This window comes from Heptranchias perlo, chromosome 23 (genome assembly GCF_035084215.1).
Source record: "Heptranchias perlo isolate sHepPer1 chromosome 23, sHepPer1.hap1, whole genome shotgun sequence".
Lineage (NCBI taxonomy): Eukaryota > Metazoa > Chordata > Chondrichthyes > Hexanchiformes > Hexanchidae > Heptranchias > Heptranchias perlo.
In genome coordinates this window covers 2,451,617-2,479,016 of record NC_090347.1, presented here as the reverse complement: position 1 = coordinate 2,479,016, position 27,400 = coordinate 2,451,617, and the positions used below count along the sequence as shown (strand labels likewise).

The following is a 27,400-nucleotide window of genomic DNA, read 5'->3' as shown; positions in this document are numbered from 1 at the left end:
AATTACAGTACACAGAAAATAGACCCAGGCAAATTACACTCTGCAACATTTTACTTCATTTCTCAATCCCTCATCCACCTGTTTTTGACAAAAATGTCTCCCTGGGCTATTTGACTTATTTTTCAGTGCAGTACTGAGGGAGTGCCGCACTGTCGGAGGGGCAGTAGTGAGGGACCGCTGCACTGTCGGAGGGGCAGTAGTGAGGGAGTGCTGCACTGTCGGAGGGGCCATCTTTTGGATGAGACGTTAAATCGAGGCCCTGTCTGCCCTCTCAGGTGGATGTAAAAGATCCCATGGCCACTATTTCGAAGAAGAGCAGCAGAGTTCTCCCCAGTGTCCTGGTCAATAATTATCCCTCAAACAACATCACTAAAATACAGATTATCTGGTCATGTTTGCGGGATCTTGCTGTGCGCAAATTGGCTACCTTGTTTCCTACATTACAACAGTGGCTACACTTCAAAAAGTACTTCATTGGCTGTAAAGTGCTTTGGGACTTTCAGCTCACGCACTGCAGCAAACACTAATATTACACTGAGAAAGGAGTAGCTTTATTATATAACACTGGTGGATGCCCTCTGGCATTGCTCACCCTAGCGCTCAGCTCGAGATGCCCGTGTGTGTCTGTGCAGCCAGTGACGTCTGCAAGTCCTCAATCCCATTGATCCCTAACCATCACACTGTGCACGTGCAGGGCATCGAAATCACACCTGGGACAGCTAAGTTTTTTTTATATTCGTTCATGGGATGTGGGCGCCTAGTGTATAATAACATGTAATATAAACAGTGCTGACATCTGGTGCTACAACGGAAAAGTGCCATAAAAATAATAAAAGACTTGTACTTGGTGTGTGATTGGGATTGTGTGGACTGTATGTTATATTCTGGTCATATCAATGTCGTTTAACAGTATATATAATTGTAAAGACTTGGAGGATTTGCATGCAATTAAATCTGACTTCTGTGATTTTACTTTGTCAGCATTGATCCAATTATAACTGAGTGCAAACATATAACTCTGGTTTTAAATTATCTCTTAAATGAAGTGTTGTCATTTTAATTGCACTGATTAAATTGCCAAGCAGTTAGATTAAATGTGACGTACTATTAATTAAATATAATATATGAACATTCCTTGGAATGAATTATAATCTGTTAATATATCAGTTTTAATTAAATGGTGACAGTTTTTAAATGGTTGCCGTTCATAAATCCAGCAGACCATTGTTTGATAGCAATGTGCTCGCTCACACGGGCAATGTGTTTACTATAGAAGCTGTTTCAGGTAGATCTTCAGAGTGAGGTACAGCGCTCAGTGTTAGAGCAGGGACGCTGGGCGTAAGGGCAGGGACGCTCAGCCAGTCACAGGCTGCTCATCGGGGATATAATGGGAATGGGAACAGTCGCTCATCAGGGATATAATGGGAATGGGAACAGTCGCTCATCAGGGATATAATGGGAATGGGAACAGTCGCTCATCGGGGATATGATGGGAATGGGAACAGTTGCCCATCGGGGATATAATGGGAATGGGAACAGTCGCTCATTGGGGATATAATGGGAATGGGAACAGTCGCCCATCAGGGATGTAACGGGAATGGGAACAGTCGCCCATCAGGGATGTAATGGGAACGGGAACAGTCGCCCATCAGGGATGTAATGGGAATGGGAACGGGAACAGTCGCTCATTGGGGATATAATGGGAATGGGAACAGTCGCTCATTGGGGATATTATGGGAATGGGAACAGTCGCTCATTGGGGATATAATGGGAATGGGAACAGTTGCCCATCAGGGATGTAATGGGAATGGGAACAGTCGCCCATCAGGGATGTAATGGGAATGGGAACAGTCGCCCATCAGGGATGTAATGGGAATGGGAACAGTCGCTCATTGGGGATATAATGGGAATGGGAACAGTCGCCCATCAGGGATGTAACGGGAATGGGAACAGTCGCCCATCAGGGATGTAATGGGAATGGGAACAGTCGCCCATCAGGGATGTAATGGGAATGGGAACAGTCGTTCATTGGGGATGTAATGGGAACGGGAACAGTCGCTCATTGGGGATATAATGGGAATGGGAACAGTCGCTCATTGGGGATATTATGGAAATGGGAACAGTCGCTCATTGGGGATATAATGGGAATGGGAACAGTTGCCCATCAGGGATGTAATGGGAATGGGAACAGTCGCCCATCAGGGATGTAATGGGAATGGGAACAGTCGCTCATTGGGGATATAATGGGAATGGGAACAGTTGCCCATCAGGGATGTAATGGGAATGGGAACAGTTGCTCATTGGGGATATAATGGGAATGGGAACAGTCGCTCATTGGGGATGTAATGGGAACGCAGCAGGTCTCCCATCAGGTTAAATTCATTGAGTCGAGGCTCCACGCAAATCCTCACCCAACGGAAGCCCAATCCGCATGCGCCTGCTCCCGATTGTCAGATCAGTGCTCTGCCCCAGGACCGTGCCCCGCGGAATTTGCTGATCATGTGAAGGGGCATTAACTCCACAAGGGACAGAGGCTTATAAACACTGTGACTCAGTAACATCTCCAGTACTCCCAGTTTTGATTGGAACCCACACTACCTCATTGCACAAACACTGACAACGTAGGTGTATTTACATTACCTATATTATATTGAAGGGGAGCAGGACAGGCTTAAATCTCCACCTCCATCACACACCGTCAATTTATTTCATAGAAACAAACAGTTCGATTTCTTTTTGAAATGCTAAGAGTGCCTCACGGACAATATTAAAAGCTGCTCCTGTGCAGGGTTATCTGACGGATGAGATTTTACTCCAAGCTGCGTTGCGATATTAAAACTCGATGGTCGAGTCGGGGAGGGGCCGTCTGTAAAGGTAAAAGTCAGAAACAGATTTTTTTTCCCTCCAAAATACAAGGAACAATTTCAGGAGATACTTCAATACTGTTTGCAACATGTACTGGACAATATCTATGCCTTATGTCAGTGTCGAGGTGCGTGGTGCAATTTTTATGCGAGTTATGATTATCTGGAATACACTGCCTGAAAGGGCGGTGGAAACAGATTCAATGGTAACTTTCAAAAGGGAATTGGATAAATATTTAATGGGGAAAACCTTCAGAGCTATGGGGAAAGAGCGGGTGGAGTGGGACTAATTGGATAGCTCTTTCAAAGAGCCGGCACAGGCATGATGGGCCAAATGGCCTCCTCCTGTGCTGGCAGATTCTGTAACTTTTTAAAAAAACTGTGGGGGAGGGTCGTTGCTTCCAAGCTTTGGTTATGGTCTGTCTCTAGTGATGGCAGCAATTCAAGGTGATGAACCCCACAATTTATCGCTTACCTGGTTTAAGAGAAACTGTGTAAATTCACTGATCTTGTACCATCATTGAGAGGCTGCCCTCAGTGGGAGCGTGGGTTGGAGAATCGGTATGGCAGTGTTGGAGACCAAACTCCGAGCCACAAGCCACACTCCCTCAGAGCGTGGCTCCCTCCTGGGAGCCGGGATTGGTGACTTTACTCTACAGAGTACAAATATGACACGAGAAATAAACTTGATGATTCTTCAGAGTCTTTTCTTAAAATTCATTCATGGGATGTGGGCATTGCAGGCAAGGCCGGCATTTATTGCCCATCCCTAGTTGCCCTGGATTTAACTGAATGCCCTGCGACCATTTCAGAGGACACTTAAGAGACAACCACATATCGGCGCAGACTGGGTAAGGACGGCAAGTTTCCTTCCCTAAAGGACATCAGTGAACCAGTTGGGTTTTTACAACAATCCGACAGCTTCACGGTCACTTTTACTGATACCAGTTTTTAAAAAAGATTTATTGGGTCACTGTACTGGCCCACATGCCTTAAAAGACAAGGGAAAGGTGAGATATTGGGACAATATGGTGGGACTACACTCTGGAGCACTGAGCAGAGTCTCTGCTTGGACCCACAGCCTCCCAGGGTTATCAGCAAGTGCTGTGGTGGTTTGGGAGTAGGGTCGAATGGACCAGCAAATAGAAAGAAAATAATAAGGATCCATACCTAGGGCAGGGGATCAGGTTGGGAGGAAATACTTTTCAGAGAATAAACTTGTGAGCTCCAAATACTGTGCAGAATGTGGTTGCTGCTGCAGTATGGAATTCCTGGTCTGACCCGTCACAGATGTAATGAGCAGAGACTAGGAGAGGGTTGAGGAGAGAAACAGAAAAAGAGGAATCACAGAACCACACCCTAATTCCTCTGCGAACAGATCACTTAAACCCTCCGCTCCCAATGATGTGCAATGCAGGGAAAGCCAGAATGGAGAGTTGTACAATTATATAAAACAGGAGGAGGAAAACAATAGCTGGAAGGGAGGATTCATTCAAACAAGGGGCGAACCAAATCCAGACAATACACCAATGGAAGTCTCCTGGGGCACTGCCCTCAGGTACAGTATCAATCAACAATCATCTCACATTTGTCACTTGTACACTGAACTCCACAAACGCACAGACTCACACGCACAGAGTAACAACAACAGGAAACAAAGAACCTGGTTCACTCACCGAAGTCTCTGGTTAGAAGTCTGCATAATGCTTCACCCTAGGAGGAGACCAAATCATTTAGGGATCGGTTTGAACAATGGGACACTGGAAATATGTAGAAGGACAGTAACATTCTGAACATTTTAAAGAGCTCGACTGATCTCCTCTCTCAGATTAGTGAAATTAAAACATTTATTTGTATACATTTGTGCTTCAACTACTGAACATTTAACTTGGAAACAGTGACTACAGTAGAGTTACAATACAGTCGGCCATGGACCCACGGACTTGCATCTTCAATCCTCAGCTGTGCTTCTGTGGGCAGCTGCCTCACAGAGACCCAAAGGGAGGAAGAGAAATTCTGTTCTGATCAGCAACGTCACTGGGCGAGGTCACAGGACGGCTGGTGTGGGAAATGGGATAATGTCACAGTGGTACAGAAGGGGCACTCCGCTGGGTTTTGGGGACAGTGCGGAGGCAGCTTTATTCTGTCTCAAACGATGCTGCACCTCCACACTGGGGAGAGTTTCCAGTGCGAAACCCTCCTCACCTCGATGAACAGTAAATTCACAACTGAGGAAGTAACACAGTTTGAACGAGCAGCAATGGTGCAGTGGCAGTGTATGGATTTCACCCTTTAATCCTCCATTCCCCTCCCCATGGTTTCACTGGAAGCACAGACCAGGACAGAAGACCCATCCTTTGCATCCCAAATATTTAAGTTTCTTAGATGGGTAATGTGAAGACTGGTGCTAAAGATCACACATTGAGATCTGTGCCCTGGGGTATCCTGGGGTCAGGTAACATGGAATGATTAGAAGCAAGGAGGACTGGAGGGTAGCAAATGTTGTGCCTTTGTTTAAGAAGGGCGGCAGGGAAAAGCCTGGGAACTACAGACCAGTGAGCCTGACATCTGTAGTGGGTAAGTTGTTAGAGGGTATTCTGAGGGACAGAATCTACAGGCATTTGGAGAGGCAGGGACTAATTAGGAACAGTCAGCATGGTTTTGTGAGAGGAAAATCATGTCTCACGAATTTGATTGAGTTTTTTGAAGGGGTAACCAAGAAGATAGATGAGGGCTGTGCAGTAGACGTGGTCTACATGGACTTCAGCAAAGCATTTGACAAGGTACCGCATGGTAGGTTGTTACATAAGGTTAAATCTCATGGGATCCAAGGTGAGGTAGCCAATTGGATACAAAATTGGCTTGACGACAGAAGACAGAGGGTGGTTGTCGAGGGTTGTTTTTCAAACTGGATGCCTGTGTCCAGCGGTGTGCCTCAGGGATCGGTGCTGGGTCCGCTGTTATTTGTTATTTATATTAATGATTTGGATGAGAATTTAGGAGGCATGGTTAGTAAGTTTGCAGATGACACCAAGATTGGTGGCATTGTGGACAGTGAAGAAGGTTATCTAGGATTGCAACGGGATCTTGATAAATTGGGCCAGTGGGCCGATGAATGGCAGATGGAGTTTAATTTAGATAAATGTGAGGTGATGCATTTTGGTAGATCGAATCGGGCCAGGACCTACTCCGTTAATGGTAGGGCGTTGGGGAGAGTTATAGAACAAAGAGATCTAGGAGTACAGATTCATAGCTCCTTGAAAGTGGAGTCACAGGTGGATAGGGTGGTGAAGAAGGCATTCAGCATGCTTGGTTTCATTGGTCAGAACATTGAATGCAGGAGTTGGGATGTCTTGTTGAAGTTGTACAGGGCATTGGTGAGGCCACACTTGGAGTACTGTGTACAATTCTGGTCACCCTATTATAGAAAGGATATTATTAAACTAGAAAGAGTGCAGAAAAGATTTACTAGGATGCTACCGGGACTTGATGGTTTGACTTACAGGGAGAGGTTAGACAGACTGGGACTTTATTCCCTGGAGAGTAGGAGGTTAAGGGGTGATCTTATAGAAGTCTATAAAATAATGAGGGGCATAGATAAGGTCGATAGTCAAAATCTTTTCCCAAAGGTAGGGGAGTCTATAACGAGGGGGCATAGATTTAAGGTGAGAGGGGAGAGATACAAAAGGATCCAGAGGGGCAATTTTTTCACTCAAAGGGTGGTGAGTGTCTGGAACGAGCTGCCAGAGGCAGTAGTAGAGGCGGGTACAATTTTGTCTTTTAAAAAGCATTTGGACAGTTACATGGGGAAGATGGGTATCGAGGGATATGGGCCAAGTGCAGGCAATTGGGACTAGCTTAGTGGTATAAACTGGGCGACATGGACATGTTGGGCCGAAGGGCCTGTTTCCATGTTGTAACTTCTATGATTCTATGATTACTATTGGACCTACTGACCTATATCATTTACTTCTAAGAGTAAAACTATAGATCTAACATTAGAAACAAGCACTGTCTCCTATCCCTCAATCACAAAACCGAGAACATGAACCACACTCTCCACTCGGATAAAACCGTTAAGGTGGCGCTGGTCAATGTTGTTCCACAGATTTAGAGGGCTGCCAGAGGTAGGAAGTAAAGAGAGAGAGATACACAGAGAGGTACAGAGAGATAGAGAACTAAAGGGAAGTACAGAGAGAGACAAAGAGAGGCACAGAAAAAGAGAGAAAGAGATTTAGATAGGGAGATTGAGATAGAGAGATAAAGAATGACATAAAGATGGAGCTACAGAGAGAGATACTGAAAGAGAAATAGATACAGATAAATATAGACAGAGAGACACAAAAACAGAGCGATACAGAGATAGAGGGAAAGAAAATGAAAACTCCTTAGGCAGGGCAGCGGTAGAGGAGCAACAACTGGCCTCAGTACCCTGGGCTATGGAGGGAGTGGGAGAATAGCCAGGATTCCTGCTCCTAATTGCTCTGCGGTAACTCCTGCTGCAGACCAGGTGTGGGGGCACTGGGGTGAGGACAGGGTCCACTGTCTATCGAGATTAACTGTCGAGGCCTACAGGAGAAACAGGCAGCCAGGGAAAGTACAGGAGGGCTCCACGCTCCATACTGCGCCGTGAATCAGCACCTTGAGGAATTTCCTGCTCAGCAATCGGTGTAGATTACAACACAGGTCACAGAGGTGCAAGGACAGCACCTTAACCCACACAGCCACCCGGTCGGTCCCCAAGAGATTCACTTGAGTTGAGGCCCAATGCATGACCCGAGGAGCCAGCTACAAATGGCCTTGATCAGTGTTGTCAGCTGTATTTTAAACACACCTGTACAGCAAGGCCCGGCCTCGGTTAGTCGCTATGGAGAAGAAACCACTTCTGGGCGAGAAGTCCATTTCCTGCGCCAGATGAATAATCTTCCGCCTGAACACTGGGAAATTGGAGAATGCCGTGAAGGATGGGATGTGGATCTGCAAAAGGGGACACAGAATTATTAGCAAAAATAAATACTAGGATTCAGATATCAGCAGCCACCCCGCCGCTGAACAGAAGCTCATATAGACACAGAGTGTGTAATCCTTACCGCGCTGAATAAAAAGCAACTCGAATACCCACCCCCCCACTGCACGCGGAGAAGCTGTTTTTATTTTTATGGAATACTAGCTGATCCACCGTGGTGTTATTCACGAGTAGTCTGGGGTCTGGAGCATGCTCGGTGCTGCTTACTTGTTAAAGAGGAGCTGTGTTTAAAGTGGCCTGTCCCTTAAAGCAGGTATCCCCTTATATGGGGAAGTATTAAGTGATGAGGATCCAAGGCGGGTAAACGGAGCCGAGGTACAGATCAGCCATGATCTAACTGAATGGCAGAACAGGCTAGAGAGGCTGAAGGGCCTGGTCCTGTTCCTACGAGCCACACAGACTAGGACAATCCCAGTTTAATCTCTGATCCCAGCCGCAGTGATGGTTGGGGTGCTACAACTGACCCCAGCTGGGGTAGGGAGGGCAACCAAAAAAAAATCAGCCAGGGTTCCTGATCATTTTCCAGCCAGGAAGTGGGCATGTGAGGATAGGACTGGTCTTAGCTAAGATGCCCAAACCCTTTCCCTCCCCAATTCTCACCGTCCAGTTTCACATGCGAGGAGCAGTCACTTGGTCACGGTATTGAGCGGCTGTTGCTGGCATCTATTTAACTGCAAACCCTGACACATGCCACTAGCTTCAGGATAAGAGGGGAGGATAAAGCGAAAGGGGAATAAATCCTGCACTCAGCAACCTCCGACACAGCACCGGCCGTGACTCAACTCTTCCAGTTGGTGCACAAATCGATCAGAGGTCTTTCAAATAACATTTACACTCTACTCTGTTCTCCCTCCCCAAGTTTCTTTAAGTTAGTGGAGGAATCAAAAGACTTTGGGAGGTGGAACTCCTTTCCACACCACCCATGTACACCCAAGCCAGGTACTGGAAGGCAACCTGTACCCAGGAAACTGCACCCCATCAGGAGTTAGGCTTAAAAAAATCCTCCTGCAGTCAGTCGCAGAGCTGCACGATGTGACTCAGCACTCAAAACAACCAGCAACTTAAGCCCATCGAACACACTCGCCCTTCCTTTGACTCCAACATCGTCCGTTGGTTTAGTCTAACAACGAGGCCTGTCGTGTTCCCTCTCTGCTCTGTAACACGTGTAGGGTTTGTTGTGACCAGGGAGAGGAGAGAAGCTATTCCCTACCTTGTGTTGTACAGAAAATACACACACAGGAGTACAAGGGAGGAAGGGAAAGCATCCAATTACTCTTAACGTCATTGCCCGCGCTGTCCCCTACTTTAGACGTTTTCCAGAAACACCACGTACCATCTTAACTGCGTCATCCGTGGCGTTAGAAGCAATTGCCAAGATCTCTGTTGTTGGGTTAAAGGCCATCGATGTTGCTGCAGTAACCAGGTTCTTGATGGCCTTCACAGGTTTAGGGTTAGTTTGGTCTAGGCAGTGATCTCGTGAGTAAACATTCACAACCCCAGAACTGGACCTGCCAAGGAAAACAAAGAAAAATGCAACTTTTTATTAGAAGGAGATTAATCTAACAGGAACAGACCTACTGTTAATGCAAACTGTGCTAGAGTGTTGGGATAGAAAGATGGAAAGAGCCTCCCAGGACACACTAAACCACTGCACACACAATGAATTATTTTGAAACGTTGTGACTGTTGTTATGTAGCCAAACATAGTAAACCCAATTTGTGCATGGCAAGATTCCACAAATGGAAAGTGAGTATAATTGACCAGTTAAGCTGCTTTTCGAAGTGTTAGCTGAGGGAGGATTGTTGATCAGGACACCAGCAGAACTCATCAAAGAGTGCCATGAAAGAAAGAAAGACTTGCATTTATATAGCACCTTTCACAACCTCAAAGCACTTTAAAGCCAATGATGTACTTTTGAAGTGTAGTCACTCTTGTAATGTAGGAAACGTGGCAGCCAATTTGGGCACAGCAAGCTCCCACAAAACAGCAAGGTAAGAACATAAGAAATAGGAGCAGGAGTAGACCAATCGGCCCCTCGAGCCTGCTCCGCCATTCAATAAGATCATGGCTGATCTGATCCTAACCTCAAATCTAAAGAACACAAGAAGTAGGAGCAGGACCTGGCCACTCAGCCCCTGGGCCCGCTCCGCCACCCACAGGGCCTTGACCGATCCAAACTCAGCTTCATGTCCAATTTCCTGCCCGCTCCCCGTAACCCCTAATTCCCTTGTGATAATGACCAGATAATCTGTTTCTTTTAGTGATGTTGATTGCGGGATAAATACTGTCCAGGACACTGGGAGAACTCCCCCTGCTCTTCTGCGAATAGTGGTCGTGGGATCTTTTACGTCCACCGGTTTAACAACTCATCCGAAAGACAGCACCTCCGACAGTGCAGCACTCGCTCAGTACTGCACTGGGAGTGTCAGCCTGGATTATGGGCTCATGTCTCTGGAGTGGGACTTGAACCCACGACCTACTGACTCAGAGGCGAGAGTGCGACCCACTGAGCCACAGCTGATAAGTAAGAGGAAGCTTCCCAGCTGCTGAGTGACTCTAATGACTGTTGTACTGTAATCCCCTCAGAGGTAACACCACTATAAGGATTGAAAGCAATAAGCACAAAGTAAGGGATCCACCACGGATTAAAAGAGGATTACAGGGTTATTTTTCTGATCCTGTCGAAGAAGCTTAGCATCAAATCTGTTGAGTGGTTTGTGGCTGGCCCAGGGTACAGACCAGAGAGAATTCTAAATCTTTCAAAGGAAAATGTTACTGTAATATCCAATACTTGGGTTCTGTAGGAGCTCAAATAGCAATCCAGTGCAAGGATCCAGAACAAATACTTGTAATGTGTTTCTATAGTGTTACCATTAGGAGTCTTTAAGGAAATTAAACTGAGTTCCCACAGCGGCTCAGCAAGTAAATGCACTCACTGCACCGTACAGATCAGTAAGAACCCAGGATCAATCCCTGGCCCATACAAAGTGAACCGATCTCAGCTGGGGAATCAGTAGAGGTACAGAGATGGGCCTCAGAGCCCTGTGGCTGTCCTTAAAGGATAAGTTTCCCTTGCGTTTTGCTCGTCGGGACAATGCCTGCAGGGGGCAACACTGTACGACACAAGGGTTCACCTACCCACAGGCCACGTACTGCCCGTTCCGAGAGACGGCAATACACATCCCTCTCAGGCAGCCTTCGTCAATGAACCTGTTCAAACACTTCCGGCTTTTCACGTCCCAAATGTAAACTTCTCCTTCATCTGGAACAACATCAATGGCAAAAAGTACAGCCAGAGTTAGGGACAACATTCACTAGAAACCAAACACTCAACGCTGGCCTCTCTCACCCAGGAGCCGAAAACAAATTCTGTAATTCCTACTCAGGGTTTCCGAACACTTGTTAAGGGGCCAATCAACCATGAACATCACCGATGGCCAACAGGCCAGTTCAACTATAGTGGAGTTTCTCTGCTTCGTTTCTGCTCAATAAATTGGCCCATTTACAGAGCTCTGCGGGGAAACTCACACTGAGTTCTCAGAGGAGCAAGAAGACCCTAAAACCAAAGATTTGGAAGAGCTTTACTTGGACAAAACTCTCCTATGAGCAATCATTCATTAATACCGAACGGGTGAATTTTAGTGTTGACGTTACACCAGGAAAGACCTGCCCCTAATGTCTGTGGAGGGTGGGGTGGCAAGGGATAGAACATTAGGAAAAGGAGTAGGCCATTCAGTCCCTTGAGCCTACTCCGCCATTCAATCCCTTGTACCTACTCCGCCATTCAATCAGATCAGATCAGATCATGAGCCAAGCGAGAGAGAATGGAAGACTTACATTTATACAGGACATTGTCTCAGAGAAACCTTAAAACCCTTCACATACAATTAATTACTTGAAGTCCAGTCATTGTTGCTATGTAACAAACGCGGCAGCCATTTTGCACACAGCAAGATCCCACAAACAGCAATGAGATGAGCAATTTAACAATTTTTGGTGGTGTTTTAGTTGAGGGAAGAATGTTGGCCAAGATACCAGGAGCACTGGAATAATGGCATGGGATGTGTAATGAACCACTGGAACAAACAGATAGAGGCGGGTGTGACATCTCATCTAACAATGCAGCAGTCACAAAGCAGGGTCCCATGCCCAGGCCAGGCCAGGACAGCGAGCCATCACTTCAGAGCTTCGCAGTGAAAGACCCAAAATCATGAAGTAGAAGGTGCAGAAAGAACACACTTTGTCCAAACTCTTGACACATTTATTAACTGCACCGTTACAGCCCAGTACTCAACTGGCCAAATGCGAGAGCTCTGAATTTTGTGGATTACAATAAAGGAGCCAGGGATGTACGGTAGTCTCCGAATAAAAAACAATTTTCTATTTTTAAATCAATCAATCTTTGCCTGTCCTAATTGCTTAATTGGTACAGGGAGAAACCATTGTATCACCGAACACATCAGTTTTATCCCCAGCCCCACTACCGGCCCCAAAACCACACAGAGCATAAAACCTGCTTACTGGAGTTTGTGTAGACGGTGCTCCCATCAGGAGAGAAGGTGGCCCCGACCGCCTGCCCATTGATTTTCATACTACCCACCAATTCCTTAGTCTGCAGAAGGAACACAGACAATTAGACGAAAAAGAATTTCCTGACATTAAATGTTGGGCCGTTAATCGAACAAAAGATATTTACTGTCCCACCAAACAGGGTGCAGATGGTGAGCTCAGTGGGTGAATGCATGGGCCATTGTGGAATATAGCCAGGTGGACAAGGTCCAATCCCAGGCCTGTGATGAGGGGGTGGTGGGGGGGGGGGGGAGAAACCCAATACCCAGTGACATCTGCTGAAAAGTGACCCCAGCTGAGGGAGGATGCTACAATAGTCTGCAGCACCCAGAGGTGGGGAGGGGGAGATTAGCTAGAGTTATTGGCCCTGACCGCTCTCCAGCTGTCTTCTGCTGGAAGTGCACAGGTCCAGCAAGGACAGGACCGGGCGTGGCTGTGATGCCCCATGTGGCCAAATAGCCTGCAACACAATGCTCGGGCTCACACGTGAAGTGCGGCCACTCGGGTGAAGTTTTTGCACATTTCCTAGTGGCCAGAACCCGCCTGCCCAGCCTCTAAGCTGCAGAGCAGCGTGTGCTGCCACACGCTGTGGAATCCCAACCTGCTAAGTGACAAAGTGGGAAGGGCGTGGGACCGTGAGTCTGCTACTCCATGCTCAGAGTTCCCAATCTCAGCCTCGCCCTCCTGGGGAAATGCTATGGGGGAGGGGGGCGGGGAGCAGAAAGTCAGAGAACGCGTCAGCCTCCTGCTCATGCACCCTTTGGTGGCTGGTGTCAGATCATCAGTAGAGCACTGGGAGGAAGTCCCCCAGCATGTGTGCACTGCACAGGGAACACGAGCACAGGGCAAGGAAAAGAGCACAAGAAAATGTGCCCTCACCCTCAACAAGAATACAAAACCACCATCAGCAGTCATTCAGAAACCAATTTGCTTGTGCATGAAAAATTTAGGCTGTGGTAATTCCCGGGTGGCACATATCTGATGTGACAGATGACCTGCAATTTTAAGGGCAAAGTTATAACACTGCACTTTCATCTGGGTAACCATGTGCATAATGAACAAGGCAGTGCTGAAAGCTAATTAACTTGTGCTGTCAGCACTGCAGACTATCAGTAATAAGTACTCCCCTGTATTACTGGGAACATAATCTCAGTCCTCTCAGTGTGTGCATGTGAACTTTAACCTTTTGGTGCGTTTAATGGTAAAATTGTAAGACAAAACGCAATCACTCTGATGAAGTCAAAGGAGCTCGCAACTGCTGGACAAAAACTGAGAAGCTGCACTCAGATGGGCCTGTCTGGTAAACTCACATCAGAATTCCAAACTCTGATGAAAAAGACTGCAAAGTTTCGCAACGAATGGCGGTAGATGTTTTGCTAAGCAAATGTACACGTGAAGTACATTTACCTGTATGTTAAGTGACTAAAACAGTGTTGCCATAGCTGCACCTGTAGCTAGCCAGTGACTTCTGTAGGACACCGGTTTAACACAGTCCCAGTAGATTACAGAATCAGTCCTTGGTAACTTACCTTCATGGAGAGAAGATGCAGATATCCCGAGGACCCAGTGAGCAGCAGAAACAAGCCGTCTGGTGAGACTTCAAACTTCTTAACTTTTCGTTCCTCTAACCCTACAAATCCAAACACCAAAGAGCTTCAGTGAGAGTGTACAGCGTGCACAAAATGTCGAGAAAGCATACAGCACTGTTGACCTGTCTGAACCTCTGGCCTGGGGTCGACAGGGGATCATTTTACGAGCTTCACCCGCTGTGACCAAACTCCTGATGTGCGCTCCTTGCCGGGAGTGTGAATTCAGAAATTACCCGTAAAATATTTTTTTGAGTTAACAGGCAAAGGATTTGTCTCTGTTTCCCACACACCCCCCTCAAACTAAATTTTATACAGCAGTGGGGCAGTGACCCTTGTGATGCACTGTGACCCTGTGGGGCACCACGACCCCCACGATGCACTTTGACCCGTGGGGCACCCCGACCCCTGCGGTGCACTGTGACCCCATGGGGCAACCTGACCCCTGCAGTGCACTGTGACCTCATGGGGCACCACAACCCCTGCGGTGCACTGTGACGTCTGGGTGCACCGTGACCTCTACAGTGCACTGTGACCCCCGTGGTGCACCGTGACCCCATGGGCTACCACGACCCCTGCAGTGACGGTGAGAAGTGAAGCGACACATCTACATCCTCTCTTCCCTTCCCTCCAACGATTGCCAAAATAGTTCTCAGTCTCTCTTGGGCCATCGGAACGAGCAGCCGGGATCCTCACAGCTGAAAAGAGGGTCAAATAAGCAGAGTTTCAGGCTGCGGTTACACTAAATCTCCGTCCAGTCGTTACAAAATTGATTTCCAGCCATCAGCACTTGATTTATGCGGTCATGTCGGGAATCAAACCCTTCAAGGCAGGAGAGGCCTCCGCACTCCCATTGAGCTCCTTACTGGCCAGTAAAATTTTAATATATACCGAGAGCTTGAACCCAAGTTTATTGAGTGTTCAGGAATGTCCAACAAGCACTTGTTAAAACGCAGCTGGACAGTGGATTGAAGTTATACCCCAATGCAGGGTCGCAGCCCGGTGACATCGAGCCTAAAAGTCCCGAGACAGCTTTCCCCAGGGGCCTCCCACCACTGCTTCCAGAGTCAGACCTGACCTTGGAGTAATACCAACACATTTTTGCACTGCTGTGAAGCAGAAAAGCACTTTGCAGCAACATGAAAGGAGCAGCAAGATGGCCCCCTAAATAAACAGTCAGGAAGGGGAGTTACCAGCAACACTCAATACCAGCCTGAACACCACCTGAAGGGGACGGTGGGTTTTAAAATTACAATCCAATCTTTGCATTTACACAGAGCAACCATGCACTCTTTTGATCCTGCGCTGTGTAAAATGGGGCAAGCCTGACACCCTCAGCAAAAAGACTTGCATTTATAAGGGATAAACGTTGGCCAGGACACCAGGGAGTACTGTCCAGAGAATAGTGCCCACCTGAGAGGGCAGACGGGGGCTCGGTTTAACGTCTCATCTGAAAGACGGCACCTCCGACAGTGAAGCACCCCCTCAGTACTGCCCCTCCGACAGTGCAGCGCTCCCTCAGTACTGACCCTCCGACAGTGCAGCGCTCCCTCAGTACTGACCCTCCGACAGTGCAGCGCTCCCTCAGTACTGACCCTCCGACAGTGCAGCGCTCCCTCAGAACAGAATGTCAGGCAAAGTGGAAGCCAAGATTGCTGTGGTATCGAGGTCACAGAGCTCAGCATTACTCAAGTGCAGCCTTGTGATGGAATTGTGCTGAAAAATAATTTCTCATTCTTTACTTATTTCTTTTACCCCCTTTGAAATGTATTCGTCAATCCTGTTTCATTCACGAGCAACACCCATTGATTGATTCACTGGTCATCCCCCTCTCCCTCTGGTCCACTGGAGGCTGATCTTCCAGTCACCAAACTCACGTTCTTTCGAATTCTCCCCCCAAATCCACTTTGCATCTCTACTTCACTCCTTTCCTCCAAAGGGCTCTTTAAAAACCCGTAACTCTTTGTTCAGCCCCCAATTAACCTTCCCCCATGTCCTGCTCAGTGTCCCTCTACCCCCTGGTTTAAAGCCCGTGTGATGGGCACTGTAAAAATGCAAGTGGCTGATGCTGTAAGCCTTAAGGGTTTGAAGATTAAAGGTGGTCCCTGACTACCAGGTGTGGTGGCAGTAGATGTAAATTGACTGAAATCAGCAAAAAGGATGTCAATTGATTGCCAGAATTCTTACTAAGGGGGGGTCTCGATGTTCTGTTAACGACAGACAGAAGTGCAGAAATTCTCACCCCGGACATTATAGACAGGAATGACCTTCCCAGCCATCATATCGTACATGTAGAACATCTTGTTGTGGATGCTCGTGGCAATAACCTGCTCGCCGTCTGCACTGAAGCGAGCTTTGTACACAGGAAACCGCTCCAGGTGGATACTCTGAATCTTGGGGTTCGTCTTTCCATCAACCTGAAGTGGAACGAAGCACATCGTCAGCTGTCATAGTCTGAGTCTGTGACACCCGCACAGGCTTCAATACGGGCCGAGGCCGGCCGCTCGCACTCGCGCGGGCCCCGGCCGGCCGCTCGCACTCACGCTCGTTGAAGCGTGAAAGAGAAGTGGTTCAAACGCATGGTATCAATATGCAATACATGCACTGAGGGGACTGGAAAACATACCTGAAAGAGTGAGAGGGACTGGTCTATCCCTGCAGTCAGTATTACTTGAGCTGATGGGTGGAACTGAGTTGTTGTTAATCTTGCATCTGATGGCCTCGCATGGTTGGCATTTATACATTTCTTTATCTGGTGAGAAGCAATCAAATCCATCAGGACAAAGCACACACTTCTTTCACACAAGCCAATTCTATTTTTTAAATCTGATCAACTTTGCCTCTGTCAGGAAACGGTCCCACAAGTGCCAATACCTCACTCGAGCAGCTGTACTTCATCTCCAAGTCCAGTGAGTTTTGAAAAGAAATTCGACAGCAGGATCGTAACCAAGAGCAGGAACTCCTACTGATCTCTACCCTCCCTAACCCAGGAGAGTGAGGCCAATTTAAGTGCCCTTTTACCCCTGCTCTGGCGGAGATCAGCCAACTCTACACTGGCCATGGATCAGACCTCAGACTTCCCTGAGCTGTACCGTTCACTTCCATGTGGGGAATCACCCCAGAACTGTTTAATACCCAGTGAATCATTCTTACAATCGAACATTTGGGAATCCATTACAAATTGTTATCTCACCGGGATTTTTAATAAGACACGTAAGTAGTGCTTTGAAAACAGTTTTGCTTGGTGTGTGTCCCATTGGCTAAGAGGCACCCCATGTAAAAGGCTGGGAATACCTGGCTAGGTACTTTGACAGCAGAGTACCATACACAAGTACAGAGCTTTGCCCACCTCAGTTTGGCTCAGTGGGTAGCACTCTCACCTCTGGATCAGAAGGCTGTGAGTGAAATCTCCACTCCAGGTACCAGAGCGCATAATCCAGGCTGACACTCCAGTGCAGTACTGAGGGAGAGCTGCACTGTCAGAGGTGCCCTCTTTCAGATTAGACGCTAAACCATGGCCCTGTCTGCCTGTTCAGGTGAACAGATCCCATGGCACCATTCAAAGATGAGCAGAGAGTTTCCCTGTGTCCTGGCCAACTTTTATCCCTCAACCAAAACAGATTAACTGGACATTTATCTCATCTTGCTGTTTGTGGGATCTTGCTGTGCACAAATCAGCTGCCGCATTTGTCTATGCAGTGACTACACTTCAAAAGTACTTCATTGGCTGTGAAGCACTTTGAGACGTCCTGAGGACGCAACAGGCGCTATAGAAATGCAAGTTCTTTCTTTACAGACTTCAGATCCAGGCGCCTCAAGCTCTGCAGGGAGTTTTGGTGCAAAAACATTCCCACTTTGTGGCATTCCCTACCTTTCCTGGGCCTTGCAGAGTGCCTGTCTCCAGCCTTCCACTAATGCCCCAGAACGTACCCTACAACAGCCTCTGACCGATGCTCCCGAAAGCTGCCCCTCCATTTCTGGGGGCTCAGTGACTCCGACCCCCCCCATCCCCGCAGGCCCAGTGCAAGGAGGGCCCACCGCACTGTTCTGTTGTAGGTTTGAAAGGAGGTCTGTGTGTTTTAGGGTTTCAATTACAGGGTTACAGTTTATTTTTAGAAGGAAGCACGTGAATAAGGCTTGCCTGGAGCATTCCTTTAAATAAACAAGGACTGTGCTAATTAAATACACATCTGCAAACCCTGCGTCATCGCTCCACCACCTAACCGGAGATGTTTAGAATCTAGAGAGCCACGTTTGGGAGGGCAGAGCTGGTGGAGTGTGCTGTGAAGTTGGGATGGGGAAGGGTGGGGGACAGAGTACACGAGATTCCCCACACACTATTACCCGTCTCAGCAACGTCATCGCAGGAAGGTAACAAGCCCAGACAAAATTCTCCTCCTCAGGGAGAGAGAGAGAGACAGAGGCAGAGGAAACCCGAGAGACTGTCAGGCTAGGATGCTCTCACACGCAGGTAGAAGAGAGCTGGTGTCAAGCTGGGAGCAGTCCTCCCACCTCAGAATGCTGCCTGGTACAGGGAGAAAGATTAGGCTATGATAACTCCCGGGTATCTACCCATTCACACACACCAACCGAGGCCCTTAACTGGGATACGCCCCGGTATCTCATTTCTAAAGAGAGTCTCTCCCCCACAATGTCAAGGTTAGGGGTTATTGCAAAAACAGCTCCTCCGTTTGTACAGCAGTAAGAGATTGAAGTGGAGCTATCTCACCATTAACACAACTGTGCAAAATAGGCCATTTTTCTCTCCAGATTTAGTGCCCTCAGAAAGATTGAATTTATACAGGGCCTTGTCACATCTGTCATAACTCGCCTCGCGTACGATGGATTTGAAGGGTAGTGGTGTGCTGGTACGTGGATGAATGTGGCAGCCATTCTGCACACAGCAAGGGCCCCTCCACTTGCAAAGGCCATACCTCATACGGTTCCACAAGTAACAGCAATTCCCCCAACATCTCATCCAGCCGGCCATCCTACAAGTGTGAGCTCCAACAATGGGCAGCGGCAGCAGAGTCTTATCCTGTGCTCACCGACACCCATACACTCTCACTTTCCAGCAGCAGACCACCAGATCACGAACGGGAGGCCCGGGACAATCTATCCCCCCCCAGCCCAGGATAAACATTGCTTCCTTCCACTCTCCTCTTTACTGTATCCTTATGGCACTGGTCCAGCTGAGACTGAAAGCTGCGACCGTCCTGACTGTCTGAGAAAAAGGGAGCCCGTGTGAAGTGAGTGGCCCGTTGCCCCAAATCCTGGCCGCTCAGAAACAGGCATCAGGTCCACACTCAAACAAAGCAAACGTGGGTTAACATCACCCCCTCTCCCTCACACACAAACTGACAGACCTGTTGCACGTTGCCAAATATAGCTGACATTTTCAGCACTGCCTCTCACAGAGAATCCTCCTCACCTGTAACAATCCCTTGGGAAGGGCTTCAGAGCTGGACACAAAATTGCCAGTTTTCCGCAACAAATCCTCATCTTCATCACTTTCTAGCATAACAGGTAAAAAGAATGCAATTCATTAGGTACAAGCACAAAATATAAAAAGTAATGCACTTATTAACAACATTTCAGAGGTCTGCACTCTAATCAATACCTCAGTATTTTAATCGAGTTTCATTCATGTGGTTTAAAAATTCACCGGAACCCCTCGATTAGATCCCAGCCTATAACTCACTCCCGGGTATCTATTATTCTATATATAAACCCCCTGAATCCCTCGATTAGATTCCAGCCTGTAACTCACTCCGGGGTATCTGTTATTCTATATATAAACCCCCTGAATCCCTCGAACAGATCCCAGCCTGTAACTCCGAAGTATCTGTTATTCTATGTATTTTTTTAAAATTCGTTCATGGGATGTGGGCGCCGCTGGCAAGGCCAGCATTTATTGCCCACCCCTAATTGCCCTTGAGAATAAATAAACCCCCCAAACCCCTCAATTAGATCCCAGCCTGTAACTCACTCCCGGGTATCTGTTATTCTATATATAAACCCCCCCGAACCCCTCGATTAGATTCCAGCCTGTAACTCACTCCCGGGTATCTGTTATTCTATATATAAACCCCCCGACCCCTCGATTAGATTCCAGCCTGTAACTCACTCCCAGGTATCTGTTTTTCTCCAGATAAAAGTTTGTTGTCTTTTTATAACTGCTATACAAACAGTAAGAAACAGCCTAACCCATTGGCAATCAGTGTGTGTCCAGGTTATAATGAGTTACCGTCGTCTGAGTTTTCCTTGTTCCTTCTTTTTTTATCCGTCTTCTCTGCCCAGGACGGTGTACCTCCCATGGCACTCTGGAATCTGCAGATGAAATTATATTGCAATTAAACCCTTTTCACTTGAGCGGTGTGTTGATGACCCCCTTTGGCGATGCTCCTGCCCACTGTGTAAGTGACTGCCGGTAGTGTGCAGTGAGATCCAGATCCAGCGCACGGGCCAATCACATGCATGGCGGTGATTCCCACACCCCAACTCTGCAAAAACACCGAATTATACCCCAGTGTTGAGCAATTTGCCAACACGGACTTCACATTTCACTTCTACTATTAACAAGGAAAGATTTCCTTATTTATAGTGCATTAGTGAAACTGTAAACACGTTCCTCATACTCCCTTTTATGATTTCACTACAGGCAGTAAGCAGGAAACTTGCTCTCTGGTTTTCCAACCCATTCCTACACAACCTGCAGTCGGGAGTGGGCCTCAACCTTGGAGGCAATTTTACTGAGAGTTGTTATCTGGGAAACAGGCAGCGTCCCAGGGATCTCACTTCTCTCCTTCTCCCACTGTGCTCTTCTCCTCCAGTTAGGTAATGCCTCCTTCTGATCAGTCCGTCCCCACCGCACCAGAGTAGGAATGAGGAACTCCGTCATGCGGGATCAAGCATGGCTCACTTTGAGAGATTAAGTCGTAATAATCACACAAAAACACCTCCCTTTTTAAACCCTTTGTGATTCCACCTTCCAACCCTCTCCTTTTCTGTTAGTTATTTTTCCCTCCGCTCCTAAGTACTGTGCTTCTGTTCCACGAGAAAGAAGGTCGTGGGTTCAAATCCCACTCGAGACTTGAGCACATAATCTAGGCCGACACTCCCAACGTCAATACTGAGGGAGCGCTGCACTGTCGGAGGGGCAGTGCTGAGGGAGCGCTGCACTGTCGGAGGGGCAGTGCTGAGGGAGCGCTGCACTGTCGGAGGGGCAGTGCTGAGGGAGCGCTGCACTGTCGGAGGGGCAGTGCTGAGGGAGCGCTGCACTGTCGGAGGGGCAGTGCTGAGGGAGCGCTGCACTGTCGGAGGGGCAGTGCTGAGGGAGCGCTGCACTGTCGGAGGGGCAGTGCTGAGGGAGCGCTGCACTGTCGGAGGGGCAGTGCTGAGGGAGCGCTGCACTGTCGGAGGGGCAGCCTTTCAAATAAGATGTTAAACCGAGACCCTGTCTGCTCTCTCAGGTGGATGTAAAAGATCCCACAGCACCGTTCGAATAGCAGGAGAGTTCTCCCCAGTGTCCTGGGCCAATATTTATCCCTCAGTCAACATCACTAAAACAGATTATCTGGTTATTATCTCATTGCTGTTTGCAGGAGCTTGCTGTGCGCAAATCCTGTACATGAACCCACACACATTTTCCAGCAACTGTAACTGGAGGCGATTGGGAGCAGCAACTGTGGCCAATTTCCCACCTCCCAAATGCAGCATTCCTTCCACTGCCCCAGCCAACGCAACATGGACCGTGGAATCAAACCAAGATTGTACGGTTCTTTTATTCATTGATAACCACGGGAGATAACACGTCCCCTTTTGTAACTGTGACAGCGCTCTGTGAAAGTTATTCATAGAATCAGACAGCACAGAAGGAGGCCATTCGGCCCATCATGCCTGTGCCAGCTCTTTGAAACAGCTATCCAATTAGTCCCACTCCCCTTGCTCTTTCCCCATAGCCCTGCAAGTTTCTTCTTTTCAATTGGGTAGGATTTACAAACTAACACCTTACTCTCAGGGTCACTGCTGCCTGAAGTGAACTGCCTGGAACTGGGACGCAAAGAGTCACCCAAGAAAAATGGAACTGTAAAAGAGAACACACAAACACGGAGCCCCTGTTTGGAGAGTAAAACATGCAATAGGACCGGTTTTACGTACTGCTCCTTTAGTCTCTGCTGCAGCTTCTCCACACTAAGGGTCTTCTCCGCACTGCTTTTCAGTAGATTTTTCCGGAATCGATGAGTCATATCCACTCTGTAAAGCAAAAGAACAGAAGTCAGCTGCCAATAAACTGGATTCCATAACTGCGCGCGGAATATCGGTGAAGTCTGGGGGGGATGAGAAAACGCCATTCAGTGGCTGGAGCTCGTCTGTCTGCTCCAACTCTCCATCCCAGCGTCCGACAATGTCCCCTAAAGTCAGCATCTCTACTGTTTGCCTGACACATTACTCCCAATATTCACTGCCCTTCACACAAGGCAGTGCTTTCTGCATTTTCTTTTCATTCGTTTATATTTATGAGCTATGATCCTGTTCCGCTGCCTGACTTTAAAGTAATACTCAGGATTTACCTCATCTTGACCCATTTATTTAATATTTTATAAAGAAATCCCTCCCTAAGCCTTATCTCCAGTCTGTAGAACCTGAGCATTTTAACCTTTCCTCACAGCTGATGCTCCCTTACACTTGGATTCAGAAATGCACATTGCTTCTTGAATTAAATAGGACTCGAGAGCTAAAAAGACTTAGATGGCCTTCAAGCCCTCAATGGTTTTAAATTCCTATTTTAAAAGTATTTGCTCTTTGGGAGCTTCAGTATTCTGTAGGCTGACATTCAAGGTTGTAAACGGTCATGTGCAAAGTCAGGTTATAGTCCAAAAGTTTTATTTGAAAATCACAAGCTTTCAGAGCTTACCTCCTTCGTCAGGTGAGTGACTCACTCACCTGACGAAGGAGGTAAGCTCTGAAAGCTTGTGATTTTCAAATAAAACTTTTGGACTATAACCTGGTGTTGTAAGATTCCTTACATTTGTCCACCCCAGTCCATCACCGGCATCTCCACATCACGTACAAAGTCAACCACTCCAGTCCCCACGGACAGCTGAGCACCCTCCTTGGAATCTGTACTGCAGCTGGGACACCGTTGGCTAACACAAGGATCAACTCATCTACCTTTTGATGGCATTTCCTCCATCAAGGGTCACCACCACCCCCGCCCCCCCCAACCCCGAAGCCAGGAGGTGGGCAGGTTAGTTAAACACTTCCCGGCACTCAGTGTGTGGGTCAGGCACCGGCCGTTCACCTCTGGGGCCAGCCCACACACACACAACTGTTGGGACAGGCTCGACAGATCAGTCAATCTTTGCCTGTCCGTCTTCGCCAAGTGGTCTAATCTGACTCTCCTACTCACTTCCCCATACCGCACAAGAGAGAACTGGAAACTGGAAAGAGAATGCCAGAATTTTGGGGGGGGGGGGGGGGGGGGGGGCAGGGTGAAACGGCATAAAAGTCAGCAGAAATAAGACAAGCCAAGACCCAAAAGGATTTGATAAGGTAGATAGAGACAAACTATTTCCTCTTGAGGGTAGGGGTCCAAAACAAGGGGGCGTAACCTTAAAATTAGAGCCAGGCCCTTCAGGGGTGATGTCAGGAAGCACTTCTTCACACAAAGGGGAGTGGAAATCTGGAACTCTCTCCCCCAAAAGGCTGTTGAGGCTGAGGGTCAATTGAAAATTTCAAAACTGAGATCGATAGATTTTTGTTGGGCCAAGGGTTTTAAAGGATACAGAACCAAGGCAGATGGATGGAGTTAAGTGACAGATCAGCCCTGATCTAATTGAATGACTGAACTGGCTTGAGGGGCTGAATGGCCTCCTCCTGTCCCTATGTAGTTGCACGTAAGCATTACTAAAACATCAAGAAAACTCTCTCCTAAAATATGTTCTTGGGGTGGGTGGGGGGGAGGAGAAACTGATTGAGACCCAAACACGCAGATGTCAGAGCTCACAGTCAGGCTGCTCCAGGCTCCCCCTTTCACCTAACCTGCACAGCCACAGAGCGATCTCACTTACAGCTCTTCCACTGCATCCTCCTCGTCCACCCACGCTGCTTTCTTGGGTGCAGGGAAACTGGACTTGGCTTCATTTTCCACTTCAGAGTCACTGTCAGAGTCATCATCCAGCAAAGTTTTGCCCAAATCCTGCTCCTGTGCCGGCTGTAAAGAGAGAGTATAAAAGGTTAGAAAAACCCATCGCGGGTCAACGAATGCCAATAATGTCTGCCGTGGTTCAGTGGGCAGCACTCTCGTCTGAGTCAGAAGGTCGTGGGTTCAAGTCCCACTCCAGAGACTTGAGCACATAATCCAGGCCGACACTCCCAGTGCAGTACCGAAGGAGTGCTGCACTGTCGGAGGTGCCGTCTTTCGGATGAGATGTTAAACCGAGGCCCCGCCTGCCCTCTCAGGTGGATGCCAAAGATCCCATGGCACTATTCAAAGAGTAGGGGAGTTCTCCCCAGTGCCCTGGACAATATTTATCCCTCAAACTACCCAGTGGGATCTTGCTGGGTGCAGATTGGCTGCTGCGTTTCCTACGTAACAACAGTGACTACACTTCAAAAGTACTTCATTGGCTGTAAAGTGCTTTGGGACGCCGAGATTGTGAAAGGCGCTATAACAGTAGTAATTCTAGCCTTCTTAGAGCCAGGAATTTTCCAAATAGTTATCTTATGAAAAAAAAAGTTTACTCTTTAGCCACATACACTTGGATTAACTTCACAGGGATTAGTCTGGTGGCTGCAGAACTACTTGAGAGCGGGGCCAGTAACCACAACACTAGAATGCACTTAATGCCCCGTGTGAATGTTGGCGATTGTCAGAGACCGATTGTAAAATGCCAGCACGAGCACCTGCTGGAACGTGCGATCATGTGCCTGCCTGAAATATCGATAATAGACACAGTATAAGAATAACTTAAAAACTAAAATGGATATAAGAAAAGTGGCTGAGGACTATGAGGGAAAAATTCAAAAAACTTCAAAAAGGAACAATAAATTATTTCACAAGCCGATCATTAAAAGAAAATTGTTAAAAGCGAGGTGGTACCCTGGGGAGAGGGTTGTCAATCTGTAGATGATGATCAAAAAATGGCAGAGGTCTTTAATAAGTACTTTGCATTGGTCTTTAATAAAGAGAAGGATATCGGAGAGGAGGTGAATCCTGAAATGGTTGAGTGCAAGAGGAGTGATGTTATGACGGATCAAAGGAAAATTTTAGATAAGTTAGTTAGACAAAGTGCCAGGGCCCATCGGGATACATCCCGGGAGATGAGGAAGGGCCCTCAAGATTATATTTCAGGTTCAATTGAGTGTGATGTGTGCCTGAGGACTGGAAACTGGCCAATGTAATACCCATTTTTAAAATGGAAGAGCTAATCCGGGTAATAACAGGCCTGTTAGTTTAACATCTGCGGGAGGGAAAATTTTTTAACGAGTCTTTAATTAGTGTACATGGACTTTAGGAAGGGTACAACATGGGAGGTTACTAGGGAAGATTAAAAGGTATAGAATTAGGGGAAGGATACCAAACTTGATTAAAAATTGGTTAGCAGAGAGAAAACAGAGAATAGGAAGAGCAGTTTTTCAGGGTGAATGGAAGTGAGTGGCGGTGTCCCACTGGGTTTAGTTCTGGGGCCACTTCTGATCGCTGTGTATAGCAATTATTGTGATACAGACTTAGAGGGGATGGTGTCGAAATTTGCAAATGATTCCAAAATAGAAAATAGCTTGCAAAAAGAAATTGGAAAAATACCCGAAAGGAAAAAGCTTGCAGGACCATGGGGAAAGAGCCGGGGAGTGGGACTAACTGGATTGCTCTTACAAAGAGCCGGATCAATGGGCTGAATGGCCTTCTGTTCTCTAACCATTTTATGATTCTAAAATAGTTAATTTCTTAGACGACCAAAGGAAGCTGCAGTGGGATATTGTCAAGATGGGGGAAAACAGGCTAAAAAGTGGCAAATGAAATTCGCTATCAGTGTGAGGTGATGCAGTTTGGTAAAAAAAATAACAGTAGTAATGATACTGTGAATAAGTAGGCTCGATGCTGTGGGGGAGCAGAGGAATTTGGGGGCAACAGGTTTTTTTTCCTGTTTTCAGTTCTTACACATTGCAACTCTCTGCAGACACCCATCCTCAGACGCCCAGATGATGCGATATGCAATCCCCTTCACGTTGGGCGCAAAAGCCCCCTTCTGTCGTCCTCCCGCAGCAGCTGGATGAACGTCTGGTGCCGGAAGGACAAGACGTGACGGAGGCTGTTCTCCCTGAAGCCGAGAGGGAGCGGCGTTACCCCTGACCTCACCTCCCCCGCTTGGGAACAGGTTCACGGGACATTAAAGGCAACACCTCAGGTTAATAAGGCTGTAAAAAAAAAAGCAAATGCAATTCTAGGGTTTACCAAAGGGTATAGAATATAAAAGTCAGGAGGTAATAATGAGACGATATAAAATCTCAATAAGACCTCAGTTGGCGTAGTGTGTGCAGCATTGGGCTCCACACTATAGGAAGGGAAATGGGGATCGGGCGGGAAAGTGGAGTTAAGGTCGAAGATCAGCCATGATCTTATTGAATGGCAGAGCAGCATCGAGGGGCCGAATGGCCGACTCCTACTCCTATTTCTTATGTTCTTAGATCGCAGCTTTCGAGAGAGTACATCGCAGATTCACTGCCTGGTGTGAGGAAATACAAATACAAAGAAAGACTTGAAAAAGTGAGGCTTTTTTCATCAGAGCAACACAGGTCACAGCGGGGAATATAACAGAGTTTAAAAATGTGAAAGGATGGGACAGAGTAGATAGAAGCGCTGGGGAGCGGGGTCGATGGCGAGTGGCGGGGTGGGAGGGATGGCGGCGGGGCGACGGGCGAGGGATGGCGATGGTGGTGGGCCGTCCGTCCGTCCCCTTGGGCCCAGTTTTCCAGCCGCTGCCCCGGGTGACGGGAACTGTTGCCCCGGGGGGTTCATGTATCAGGGCCCGCCCCGCGGGGCCGGGCTCATTACCTGCAGCTTCTCCAGCAGCGTGTCCTCGCCGCCGAACACCAGCTCCTCCAGCCGGCGCTCGACCTCCGACCGCTCCCCCAGAGCCTGCAGCCGCTTCAGGTGTTTGCAGCGCTCCGCCTCCTCATCCCCGCGGCTCGCCGCCCGCTTCTTCGGCCTGGTAGACATCCTGCGTCGGCGGCCCCTTTATCCCTCCCGACGGTCTGCTGAAGGCTGAGGCCAAACTCAGGAAACTCCGCGGCTCGGGCTGAGGGCGGGCCTATAGCAACCGCGTGGATACCGCCGTCCACTTCCGGGTTA

At 47.8% G+C, this 27,400-nt stretch overlaps 1 protein-coding gene across 1 annotated transcript; it reads right to left on the bottom strand.

Annotated features, from left to right (window-relative positions):
* Positions 1-33: 33 nt before the first annotated feature.
* On the bottom strand, positions 34-27,400 carry utp18 (UTP18 small subunit processome component). Its single transcript, XM_068003821.1, has 14 exons — positions 27,104-27,400; positions 24,120-24,262; positions 22,207-22,302; positions 20,294-20,376; positions 19,478-19,560; positions 16,673-16,798; positions 16,289-16,463; positions 13,990-14,090; positions 12,413-12,503; positions 11,030-11,153; positions 9,224-9,398; positions 7,699-7,841; positions 4,541-4,577; positions 34-2,866 (listed from the first exon to the last, which is right to left on the bottom strand). Exons 1-13 carry the CDS (start codon positions 27,266-27,268, stop codon positions 4,553-4,555), a joined length of 1,530 nt encoding a protein of 509 aa, XP_067859922.1. The 5' UTR covers positions 27,269-27,400; the 3' UTR covers positions 34-2,866; positions 4,541-4,552.

Bases quoted from the DNA above. Each gene is read 5' to 3' on its own strand.
- utp18 (XM_068003821.1), bottom strand. From the start codon at position 27,268: ATGTCTACCAGGCCGAAGAAGCGGGCGGCGAGCCGCGGGGATGAGGAG. The intron at 19,561-20,293 runs GTAACTCATTAT...CTGTTATGCTAG, and splicing joins CAAGGAAAACTCAGACGACG to AAAGTGATGAAGATGAGGAT. The intron at 12,504-13,989 runs GTAAGTTACCAA...TTCCTTCTGCAG, and splicing joins TGCATCTTCTCTCCATGAAG to ACTAAGGAATTGGTGGGTAG.